General features: G+C 40.0%; 1 protein-coding gene across 1 annotated transcript in view; it reads right to left on the bottom strand.

The window, feature by feature from the left end:
- The window catches only part of DDX17 (DEAD-box helicase 17), an 18,972-nt gene extending 6,629 nt beyond the window's left edge, over positions 1 to 12,343 (bottom strand). The window contains exons 1-11 of the mRNA XM_037160068.2: positions 12,057 to 12,343; positions 8,421 to 8,571; positions 7,694 to 7,793; positions 6,710 to 6,843; positions 6,328 to 6,393; positions 4,874 to 5,015; positions 4,352 to 4,512; positions 4,092 to 4,264; positions 3,629 to 3,739; positions 3,354 to 3,415; positions 1,882 to 1,941 (exon numbers count right to left, since the gene is read on the bottom strand). Coding sequence (XP_037015963.1) covers positions 1,882 to 1,941; positions 3,354 to 3,415; positions 3,629 to 3,739; positions 4,092 to 4,264; positions 4,352 to 4,512; positions 4,874 to 5,015; positions 6,328 to 6,393; positions 6,710 to 6,843; positions 7,694 to 7,793; positions 8,421 to 8,571; positions 12,057 to 12,106 — 1,210 coding nt within the window. The 5' untranslated portion in view covers positions 12,107 to 12,343. The remainder of the gene's footprint in view (positions 1 to 1,881; positions 1,942 to 3,353; positions 3,416 to 3,628; positions 3,740 to 4,091; positions 4,265 to 4,351; positions 4,513 to 4,873; positions 5,016 to 6,327; positions 6,394 to 6,709; positions 6,844 to 7,693; positions 7,794 to 8,420; positions 8,572 to 12,056) is intronic.

The following is a 12,343-nucleotide window of genomic DNA, read 5'->3' as shown; positions in this document are numbered from 1 at the left end:
AGCTGCCTAGGGTAACAACTTTTTGTCTACCAAGCCCTACAACATGGCCTGAATTCTCCAATCACGAATTGGGAAGAACAAACTAGCCAATGGGCTCATCTAGAGCTGCTTCGGGCCAATGTAGATTTGCCTCAGCCATGTACTGAGTGATCTGCAGCTGATATCAAAGCTTCTGTTAAAAAACAAAACAAAATAAATTCAATACTTTTAGCTTAACAGTGTGTAGTTTAAACAAAAAAGAAAAAAAAAAGAAAAAAGAAAAATCAAAAATATCCCAGTGGAAAGGGAGTAATAAATAGTGGTTTCCTGAGGATGACTATTATAACATTATTGGCATCAGAGAACTTACCTGAAGGGAACATTTAAGAGGCCATCGCTTGACAGGAAGTGAAAAAAGGCCTGGTGACTCAGCTGAAAATTGCACCCCTGTCTATGAGGTAGAAGCCTTCACTTTCCAGGATCTTGTAGGACCTTGGTCAGCATTCTGCCATTTTGGTGGGTTTTCCCCCTCCTTGATTGTTACAAGGCAGCAAACAAAGGGGCCCAAAACAAGCACTGATGTTGAGTAACAAGAAACAGACTCGGGTCTTCCCTCTCCCCTCACTTGGATGAGTGGGGATGGGATGAAGAGTCTTAAGTTATTCTCATGGTAGCCAATTGATATGGTTTAGAAATGCAGGGGACATGGGACAAGTATTTTTAATTGTCTAGGCAAGATGCACAAAGAAGCTACCAGCACATAGCAAGCCTGTTTAAAAACCACCATCACTGAAAGCTTTTATGTAAACTGCTTTCAGGCCTCAGCCTTTCCTCCCAACAGGCCCAAGTTCTAATGGCACAGATCCAGACATGACCTCAGAGGGCAGAGACAGTTTTCAGTCATGGCTGCAGGTCACCACCTCTGAAGGAGGGAATGATGAGTGCAACGTATCAATCAAGTCTTCATGACTTTTGTATTCCAGTTTGCATAGCTGTTCTCTTTATGTTAATATTATAAAGGAATATGGTACTTCTCACCTTACTGGGCAAGAAATTAAATACCTGCCAATAGTTTAAAGATATTTTTGTGACAAAAGTAATCTCATCTTTTTTTAACATGAAAGTTTTGAGTTACCCATTTAAGCTCAGAATAGGCCAAAGTACCACAAAATATCTTTGTATATATTAAATCAAATGAGTCAAAAACTCCAGAAAAACACTAGCCTCAAATTAAGTTCTTAAATTGGACGACAGCATTTTACCAATGAGTACGGGTAGGAGGGGATGACTGAGTACCGATGATAATTTTACTTCAGTAAATCAGGTTGGGTAATGCAGATTCAATTGCCAAATGATAGCATGTCTATAGACTTACTATACCCCAAGAATATATTGTGTTAGCATTCATAGAACTGGACCTCCATATATGCCTAGCAGACAGACCAGTATAAGGGAAAAAAGAACTGGGGGAAAAAACAAACAAACCACCAAACAAACAAACCAACCCCACAAAAACCAAAAGCCCAACCCAAAAACCCCAGCTTCTAACAGCTAGGTTCAACCAGGTTCATTCTCTCCAGCCAGGTAACAAAATAAAACGAGGAGGAAATTGAGCTGTTCAGATGAATGTCTCCTCTCCCTCTAACTGTTGGAATAGACATGCCTAGGCCTTGCTGCAGACCAAAGCCTGTTTGTTAGGAGCATGAAGAGACTTTGAAAACAAAAAAAAAACAACAAAAAAAACACGGGGGGGTGTTTTAAAAAGAAAAAAGGGGGAAAAACACTTCGTATTCTTTTTTAAGTACTTATCTAAATACATGTATATACAACTCTAATTGAAATGACAAATCTTTAAACCAAAAGATACATATACCATCAACAGAGACACCTATCTATACAAACCTAGCCCACGGGAGGCTACGTCTGTGGCAATGAGGATGGGAGCCTTTCCAGAACGGAACTCTGCAAAACAAGAATGATACTATGAAAGCCAAGCCATACATTCAAGGCTAAGTGATATGCTTTAAACAGTATGACCAAATAAACATTCCTAACTATACATGACCTTTACCATACCACAGCATAATTTCAAGTAAAGGCAGCAGAACATACAAGGGTCTTTTAAATTTAAGGAAAATAGTAATTCTTTTGAAAATCTTCATTACACTCTCTTTTAGCGGAGGAGCAAGTGAAGTTACCTCTAATAATTAAACACCACTAAAACGGCTCAACTGGTAACAAAATTATATAAGCTAAAATTCCCCCCTCCAATTATGACATTAAAGTTACCTCCCAAATGAAAAAATATCAAGTTGGATGGCAGGGGACGGACGTACGTTTAAAAGATGTGGAACAAAGAAAAAAACCATAGTTTTCTCTGTAGAATAATAATGATAATAATATGAATAATTTAAAAAAATTGGTATCTCCCCCAATTCCTGAAACAGAACTTGACTTGTAGACCAGAATGCTAGGAGAATCTTTAATTCTGATACTTAGTCTTTGACCCAGGTTTCTCAATCCCTCAGATTTCCTAAGTGACAGAAATTATTTTGTTCTGGTGAGGCAAAACTTTGTGGACTGCTGGATGGGGGCTGGTCATCCCCGCCGCCCCCCCAAAATCAGGCCATGATTAGAAGCTTGGAACTTTCAGCCCCACCCCCTTATCCTCAGAGAAGGGAACAGGGGCTGGAGACCAACCATGCCTACATAATAAAGCCTCCATAAAAATCCCCAAAGTGTAAGGTTTGGGAAGTTTCTAGGCTGGTGAGCTTGTAAGACAAGAACTTATTACATAAAGGAAGCATCAATTTTCAACCTTTTTCATCTTATGGCACATATAACTAAACACCAAAAACATGTATTTTGTCTACCTGACCAAAAAAATGTTTGATTCACTCATACAAGACAGCTTTGCTGTGTTGCCTGTCATTTTGGGGGGACAATCTAAGGGAAAAGAGGTCAGTGCCCATGACTAGTCAGGTATCGGGTTTTAAAAAATCTTGTGGCACACCCACCTGAAAATTACTGGAAGGGTGACATAAGTTGTGAAAAAGTGTGAAGAGCCAGCCTTACTGACCCTAAAGGACAGCGGAGACATGCCAAAAATGCCCCAGATAGGGTCATTTACTCTAGCCTGCAAGTCAAATGTGGCAAAATGCCCATTTTCGCAAATCAAGACTTGTGGGGAACACAGCCGCACCATTTCTCTGCACATTGCCCATGACCGTTTCGGGGCTACGACAGCAGGATTAAACAGCTGTGATGCAACCCCCCCATACACCTCTTCTGAAGCCCAAAATATTTACTACCTGGTCCATTTACATAAAGTCTGTCAATCCCTGAAGTAGAATATGAACAAGTTTTGAACTCACCATTAAGTACCCAATCTCTTTCTGGTTGACTCTTGTCTCCATGGATACACATAGCTGGCCAACTGTCAGAAGAAAAATGACCAATATTTTAGAAATCTTAAAAAAATAAGTGTAGCCATATGAAATTGTGGTTACAGGTGAACAAATAGATGTGTGTGTCCACTTAAAAAGCAAAGGCATTATTAAAAGATCACACAACATTCACAACACCAATTTAGAAATCCCTACGGACCTGAAAACCTGGTGCTAATCAATTATCCCAGGGCTGCACTCACCCATCCCTGCGCATCCTCCGAGTGAGGTCATCACAGCGTCTCTTTGTCTCTACAAATATTATTGTCTTATTTTCCTTTTCAGCCATTATTTCCTCCATGAGTTGAATCAACCTAAAAACAAGACCAACAATAATGTAGTCATTCAGAGGAGACCTCCCTATACATTACGTAGAAACTACGCCTGCCCTATTGACCCCCTAAAGCCACAACACTTTCTTTTCATGTTATTTTCTATATAACTGATAATAATGATCAGAGCTAGGAGTCAAACTCAAGGATCCAGAATCCTTTGCCTTTAACCACAATTTTCTGGTAAGTGACACAAGGGATGAATTGTTGGAAAGCTAGCAACACTTCTAGTGTTTCCAGACCTCATAAAAATTGGCTTCTCCAATGCTTTAATTTTGGAGGACTGTTAAGGAGAGGTTTATCGACACTATCAGAACAGCGGAATCACTCATACTTGTGGTCTTTTTCACTTTCCATGCAGACATCCACAATCTGGAGGATGTTGTGGTTGGCACTCAACTCCAGATTGCCCACATTGATCTGGGTGTAGTCATGAAGGAAGTCCTCTGCAAGCTGTCTCACTTCTTTTGGCCAGGTTGCACTCCACATTAGCGTCTGCCTATCAGGCTGTGAAGAAAGGAAAGGTTTTCTTTTAGGCTAAGGAACTGCAACAGGCAAAGGGCATAAACAGAGCATATTACCAGCTTTACACACCCTAATCTGGTCAACAATTTTACGGATCTGGGGTTCAAAACCCATATCGAGCATTCTGTCAGCTTCGTCCAATACAAGGTAAGTACATCGGCGAAGATTTGTCTTTCCGGACTCCAGGAAATCTATCAGGCGTCCAGGAGTAGCTATGCAGATCTCAACACCTGTAAAACAAGACCAAAGATCCAGCAACCAAGAATCTTCATCCACTGGCCAAGCCTCATTATACTAAGAAGCATCAGCTCTAGTGGTTGTACTAAATGCCATAAAGAACAAGCCACGTTCTGACTCAGTATTTGGAAGAGCATGATATTGAGAATTTATTCATAATTAACCTAAAATTCACAAAGCATCTAGCCATATTGAACTTTACCAAAATAGTATTTTAACCATGCTGAGAAATTTTTACGCTGCTGAAATAACGAATTTTTCTCCACAAGAACCATTTCCCCCTTCAATTTCATTCACAGAAACTGGCAAAATGAGACAAATTAATTCTTGCATGCTAATTTTTGTAAAAATTACCTCGTTCCAAGTCTCGAATCTGGGGCCCCTTAGGAGCACCCCCATAAATGCAAGTACTCTTCAATCTCGAACATTTGCCGTAGTCATCAGCCACCTGCTGTACCTGCTGGGCAAGCTCTCTAGTGGGAGCTAGAACTAGGCACTGAAAGAAACATACAAACACGTAAGATACATATCCCAAATTATAAATTAAAAAAAAAAAAAAAACCAAGTACAAAAGGCCATCTAATTCTTTTTCTACCATCTAATTTGGTACTTTCAAAGTATGTAATGGTAGGGAAGTTGGGAAGGCAGAGATAAGATGTATAAATTTTATTACTTAGTTTTAACTAAATAACTCTCACAAAATAAATAAGTGGCTTTAAAATATTACTGCAACAGCCCTGGCTGGTGTGGCTCTGTGGACTGAGCCTGTGAACCAAAGGGTCCTTAGTTCTATTCCCAGTTAGGGCACGTGCTTGGGTTGCAGGCCAGGCACCCAACTGGGGATGTACGAGAGGCAACCACACATTGATGTTTCTCTTTCTCCCTCCATTCCCCCTCTCTAAAAATAAATAAACAAAACCTTAAAAATATATTCCTACAACAAAACCATGGATTAAGTATTAGAAATACATGAGTAAGAAAATAGGAGAGTACACACTTTTCTGACTTCTGGTTTAAGCTCTCAGCCAAACACATTAGGCAAAAACAAGAATTTATATGCAATGACTAGTTGGCCAAAATGACACAAAGCTAGGATACTAATGAAGTATCATACACACTGCTAACAATGAATCTTGCTCTCTGTACTGATGTATCAAATACTAGCTAACATAATAAAGCTAATTCAGTCATATGGAAATATGTTACACATTACACAATGGAAAGCAATGCATTATTTCTTTTTGTGGACATTGAAACATACTATAACAATGTAGGTATTTATTAATATAGCAAATGCAAGATGAATTTTTAACAAAACAGATACAAATGTCTATTCAAAATGTTTACAGACCACTACTCAAATCTTATAGGAAAACAGCACAAGTAAAAATCAAACCAAAAAATCCTGTTGCCCCATAAACATCTATGAAATTATTGCTTAACCACAAAGAATACACACCCTAAACCTGACTTAAATCCACAGAGCAAGGACCTCACGTCATTCATACCTTTTGTATCCCTCACAGAATCACTGAGCAATTAAGAAATGCTCTTAAATAAATGTACAGCAGCTAAGAGTAGTATTGACTCAAATTAGAGCTCAGTTATTTAGTAGCTGTATGATCTTGGGCAAGTTATTTAACTGTACTGTCTAAAATTCACCAGTAAAATGGGGGTAGTATCACTTCCAGATTATGGAGAACAGGGCCGAGAATGAAATCTGAGAAAGCATGCAAAGCACAGTGCATAAAACAGAATCATTAACTTGCAGCTATTCCAGAATTACAAGCAAGTTGAAACACACTTACGATGGGACCATCTCCTCTTTCCAAGTATGGCTGGTGGTTAATATGCACAATTGCAGGCAGCAAATACTGGGGGGAGGGGGAGAGAAAGAATGACAGTCTTATAAGAAAATTAAGCCATTACCTGAGCTGCTCTAAATTATCACAGTAATTGATAATGCCTAACTGGAAAAATGAAACTAGTACTGACAACTGTGACAAATATGTACAATTATAAATTTAAACACAAAATACAACTATTTCATATAGCTAGGAAACCTGAAATATTACCTATACTCTATGAACTATAATCTTATAAAGAACTGAGAAATACTCATATATGGAATAATTAGAAGAGCAAAGTCAGTCACCACAATGTTAAAAATCTTCCCATGCTGGTACATACCGCTAATGTCTTCCCAGAGCCAGTCTGAGCAATGCCCACCATATCCCGGCCACTAAGAGCCAATGGAAATCCCTGGCACTGGATAGGAGTTGGTTCTGTGAAGTGCTGATCCATTAACACATCCATTACGTATTCTGTAAGAGGATAATGTTACTGCTTTTAAGTAAAACTTAAAACATAGCCAGAAGAATTATCTTATTTATTTTAAAAGATTTTATTTTATTTTTAGGCAGAAGAAAAGGGAGGTAGAAAGAGAAGGAGAGAAACATCAATGTGTGGTTGCTTCTTGCAAGCTCCCTAACTGGGGACCTGGCCCACACAACCCAGGCATGTGTCCTGACTGGGTATCGAACCAGTGACCCTTTTGTTTGTAGGCCAGCACTCAGTCCACTGAGCTACATCAGCCAAGGCCAAAAGAATCATTTTAAAAACTGTTAAGTTTTTGGCCAGATTTACCCAGTTTTACTTTGTTCCACGAGCGTAGTTTTTATTACTCTATCTCTGACCTGCTAGCTACTACCTCTCAGAGGGCTACTGTTGCAGCCACTTACCCTTCCCCTCAAATACTTAAAACCACTGAGAAAACCCTGTGAGAAAAGTATCTCACAGGGCACTGGCCTGTGGTAGTCACTTATTATTTGACAAATTCAAATTGCATCCAGTAGAAAACAATTCCATTCTGCTGAGTTCTAAAGAGTTGAGGCAAACCCCTAGGGGAAGATGAAACTTAAAAACAAACAAACAAAACCCAAACCAGAAAACAGATGAACATAAAAAAAAATCTCTTATGCAACTATTTATTTCTAGCCTTGAGTAGGTTTTTAAAAATAAAACAACTTACATAACAGAATTACCTCTGTGAAAAGTATTCTACTTGGGTTTTCAACAAAATTCTAAGTATGGTTCACAATCTTTAAATAACCTATCACCCATATTTACCACTCAACCCAAATTAACAACGAAGATCCTGGTGAGGACACTTACGAGGGAAGTTAGCATGATGGAAGGCGAACACAGGTTTAGGGCACACATCCCCCCCTCTCACTGTGATCTCCTTCTTCCGGCGCAATTCCTCAACCTCATACTATGGAAGAAAATGAAGCGAGATAATTAGTAAACAATTTATTTTAAACGTATAAAACCTTATGTAGCAATCCAGTTAAATAATGACCTAATTCAAAATTAAAAGGGAAAACATGAGGAGCCTCCCAATTTTGTGTCAATAAAGTAGGCAAGAGTTCCATTTTCCAAACAATATGATAACAGATACCCAGAAATGTTAAGTGGCTTGCCGGAGGTCAGAAATAAGAGGAAAAAAAAAAAATGTAGAATTTGGGACCAAGCCCTCTTTTCTAAACAAGTAACCACAATGGGTAGAGTCCAAAACAATCATAATGAGGTTACAAAAACTGGAGTTCATTAACACCGATATCTTAAATTTAACTTCATAGGCGAAAAGACATTACCTCATATACAGTTAAAACTATATGACAAATCGGTTGGAGGCATAACCAACAAATAAGCACAAGCAATCATTTGGTACACACTTAAACTGGTTCCTCTTATGAGTACTAGCAGTTTGACTGAGAACTGAAGGAAAGCACTGCTGCACTGAAGTACTGTAACAGCAGTAGCAGTGCACGTGTCAATTCCGGCCCCTACGTCTATTTGTGGACAGAAACGGGTGAACCCACCCCACTCCCCAACTCACTGGGGTCAGCCGTGCCACTTCTGGATGCTCCACATAAAAGTTCTTCTCAAACTTGGGGAGCTCACTCAAATCCCACTTCTTTTTACGTAAACGCTCCCCAGGATTACCAAATTTCTTTGGGGTAAGGCCACCACCACCTCTTGCTCCAAATCTATAAACATCAAAAGTTTTAGCTATTAGTATTTTTTAAGAAATATACCTTAGGTGCAGTAAAAACATACAAAAGACAGGACTTTTAGGATTCAGTCAGCCCTCTCCAAAGAGTGTTTTATTTCTCTTATTTGAAGGTATGGAGAAGTTCACATACCTTCCTCTACCACCCAACAATATCGTTAAGGGTATGGTTACAACAGGAGAAAAAAAATCTTAATTCTTATATTTAGAGAAATATATCATGAGGATTACAACCATATTCTGGAGTCTAAAACAGTTTGGATTTTAATTCTGCCACTTACAGTATGATTTTGGGCAAATTATTTAACTCCTCTGCCCCTTAGTTTCTCATGCAAAGTAGAAAAAATACTACCACCTCTCTCAGAAGTTGCTGTAAAGATGAAGTGAGCATGTGTAAAGTGCTTAAAACAGCATCTGTTGTAGTAAGCATTCAGTACCAGCCAATATTCAAACAATAGTTATGGGGTATCAACTATACAAGTACTGTTTTAAGTGGCCAAAATACTAATGTGAATAAAAACAGTAGCCTCTACTTTTGTGTAATATTCAGACATGTAGGTAATGGAGAACATTAGTTTAAACTTAAATTAAGGGCAAGACTGCAACGGATAGAAAAACACCCTTATAGCAAGTTGTCCCATAACTGGCATAGGTTCTTAGACCTCTTATCCTTTTAATACAGTGAAGGGCAATCCTTCTACTAATCTGCTTTAAAGACAAAACAAAAAAAATAAATAAATAAACCTTCTAGGACCCAAGAAAAAAACAAACTGCTAGGTTGGTCTTTACCTTTAGTTTATGCTAATGAATAGCTGAAACAAAGATTTATGACCTTTCTTTCCTATTCATCTCCACCTTTAATTTATATCTCCTTTTTGTTCCCAAGCAAGCAGTACTATTAATTGAACTATAAATTTACCCCCCAAAACACTTAAGGTTTTAAAAATTCAGATTTAAAACCATTTTTTCTTTGTATAACTTTCACAACAGACAAGTTCACTTGGAATACAAATATGGTCCCTAGCAGAATGTGAGACGTTTTACTTTTCCTAGAATTCTAACGCTAAGATGGTCTACAGTATGTTTTCATCCCACTTCTTCACTCCTGAAAACACTATACTGAATTTAATTTCCCTTTTCTATTCCAACCCACTCATAACATCATCTTGCAGATGGTTCCACTTTATAATTGACAGGCAGTAGCTGTACTATTTTAAAGGTCCTCAATTTCCTAGATTTCAAACCATTCTTAAAACTCTGGCTTAAAGACTCAGCTTAACATTTCTCCAAATACAAACAAAGCCTGATGGCAGGAAATTTTCTCAGGGCCACTGAGTACCTGCATTCCACAGGCAGAACTGAGTCCACTGCTGGACTGGGAAGAGAAATCAGGAACCAAAACAGGGTTTTTAGGTAATAGAAAAGCCAAGTCTCTAGGCAATTTTGTAAGAAAGTAACCAAAGACCAAAGACCAATTTTTAAATAGTCTAGTTTATATAAACTGTGGTTCCTAGGTGTCATTTCAATGTTGCTGCTACATTCCAATGCTACCGTTTTTAGAAATTGATTTTAAGGGTGGGGGGCGGTGGAAGGAGAAACACTGATTTGTTTCTCCACTTACTGAAGAAGCACTTGCGGGTTGACTGCTGCATGTGCTCTAACAGGGAACCAACCCCCCCAACACTGGGGATTGGGACAAGGCTCTAAATGAGCTACCAAGCCAGGGATTCTAAGTAAGGCTCCTTTTAAGGGTTATGAAAAAGTAGCCCTTACTTTCTTTTTTGAAAGAAATGTTTTTCCTTTCTCCCTAATGCCTTGTCTAATTATCCGAGATGATTACGCTGATGATACAATGTGAAACATAGGGTTCTTTACAAACCTGTTGTCTTCCACCTTTACAATTAACGCTGATTTAAATATTCAAGTGAACCTTCTAACTCTAGCAGAATTTTTAAGCACATTCACATACCCTTTGAAGATGCATGTATCCTAATTACCCTAGAATACCACCACACTGCTCATTAAATGCTTATACACGTTAGCCTACCACAACCTGCTTTTTTTACTGCTGTGTTCTACTGCATGCATACCCTCAACTTATCCAGCCATTTGAGCTGTTTCCAGTACTCATAAATGATGCTGGTACAAGTATTTTTGTACATGAATGTTGAAGCACGTGTACAAGGACTTCTCTAGGCCTTTGAGTTTAAGGTATAAAGCTTAAGAGAGAAATGACTGCACCACTTTCAACTTTAGGTAATGTTTTTCCTAAGCGGTTGTACTGAAATTCACTTCTAAATTTAGCTATACTGTGAAACACTAAGCAAACAATCCATTTCTAGTCCTCCAAACTTAACACTAAGACAAAATATTTTCCTAACAATCTAGAAGTCAAAACCACCTTTTTTATTTTGTAAATTAAGTGACAAATGAGGTGCTTGTGACTAGTAGTACACCTGATTGTGCATCTGATTGTTGCCACAAAAGGCAAGTTTGGAGAAAACATTAACAAAACACCTACTACGGACAATTAATTACATAAAGTCTCTCAATTCTCGAGAACAATGCAAAGTCACTTTTATTGCAAAAAAGAAACAGGATCACTTAGAATGAGAATGGATCTTTAAGCAACTTTATCGTTTACTCGACGTTAAAGTTTGAATTTCAGTATCTGGGAGGATTTTTAGTTTTAAACCTGTTAACTTCCAACCCTGTAACCGTGGCGTTACTACACTAAAAACTTTCTAGCCCGGAGAAGTTAATGCTCCAGTCCAGTTACAGAAAACAAGAGCGAAACGTGGGAGGAAAAAAAATTACAACCAAACAACAACAACAAAAAAAACCCCTCCCTTCTCAAACACGGCCATTTAGATGGCAAATCCGTCGCTTTATATTCCAAAGTGCGTCCTTCCAATTGTTAAATACGAATAATGGTGATTTTAAAACTAAAAGCCAGCCCTTCTAGCTTCTAGTTTCGAACGAGGTTTCCAGTTCCGTTAAGCGATCTCTGGCGACAGATAACCCAAGGGAAGCCATTTCGCGCTAAGATTTTCCTAGGCTGAACTCCGATATCTCATTCCATTCTCAACAAGAACATCCGTGTTTCACAGATGAACGCTGAGGCCCGGAGAGATCAAATGACTTGCCCAAATCGGCCGGGCTCGAGAGCCGGGAGACAAGGCGAGGCCTGGGCCGCGCCACGGCCGCCGTCCGCAAGGAGTTGGGGCGCCGCCAGGCCACCACCCCCTCGCCAGATCATCAGTGACCCCGGGGCCCAGGCCCACCCAGAGGCTCCCGCACTTAATCGCTATTATGCCCCGGATCGCTTCGCTTCCCAAAGTCCGGAGCGTGGCTCACAGGCCCGCTCAGACTCCCGCTAGTCTGCGGGCTGCCGTCTCCTCGGGAAACTTCCCCTCCCCCCACGCACACCCAGGGCCTTTCCTCTCCTCCACCCCCCCTTACCCTCCACGGTCACGATCCCGGTCCCGGTCCCCAAAGCCGCCTCCGCGCATGGTCCCAAACGGATAGAGATCTGGGAGCGGGGCACGGATGGCCGGGCTCGGGAGGGCCTGCGGCTCCGGTCTGGTGACGACCGATGGCGGCGGCGCCTCCGCTGTTGGGGCGGCGGCAGGCGCGGCGCTCTCTCGCTCCGACGCGCTGTCTCCCGTCGCAGACGCCACCGTCGCCGCCTCTCTCGTCGGAGACGGGAGCAAAACACAGAGAATCGGGGTTACAAAATCAGTGGGTAG

The sequence above is a fragment of the Artibeus jamaicensis genome, unplaced genomic scaffold, assembly GCF_021234435.1.
Source record: "Artibeus jamaicensis isolate MK-2021 breed Jamaican fruit bat unplaced genomic scaffold, CSHL_Jam_final contig_233, whole genome shotgun sequence".
Taxonomy (NCBI): domain Eukaryota; kingdom Metazoa; phylum Chordata; class Mammalia; order Chiroptera; family Phyllostomidae; genus Artibeus; species Artibeus jamaicensis.
The sequence above is the reverse complement of the archived record's forward strand: the minus strand, read 5'-3'. Positions and strand labels throughout refer to the sequence as shown.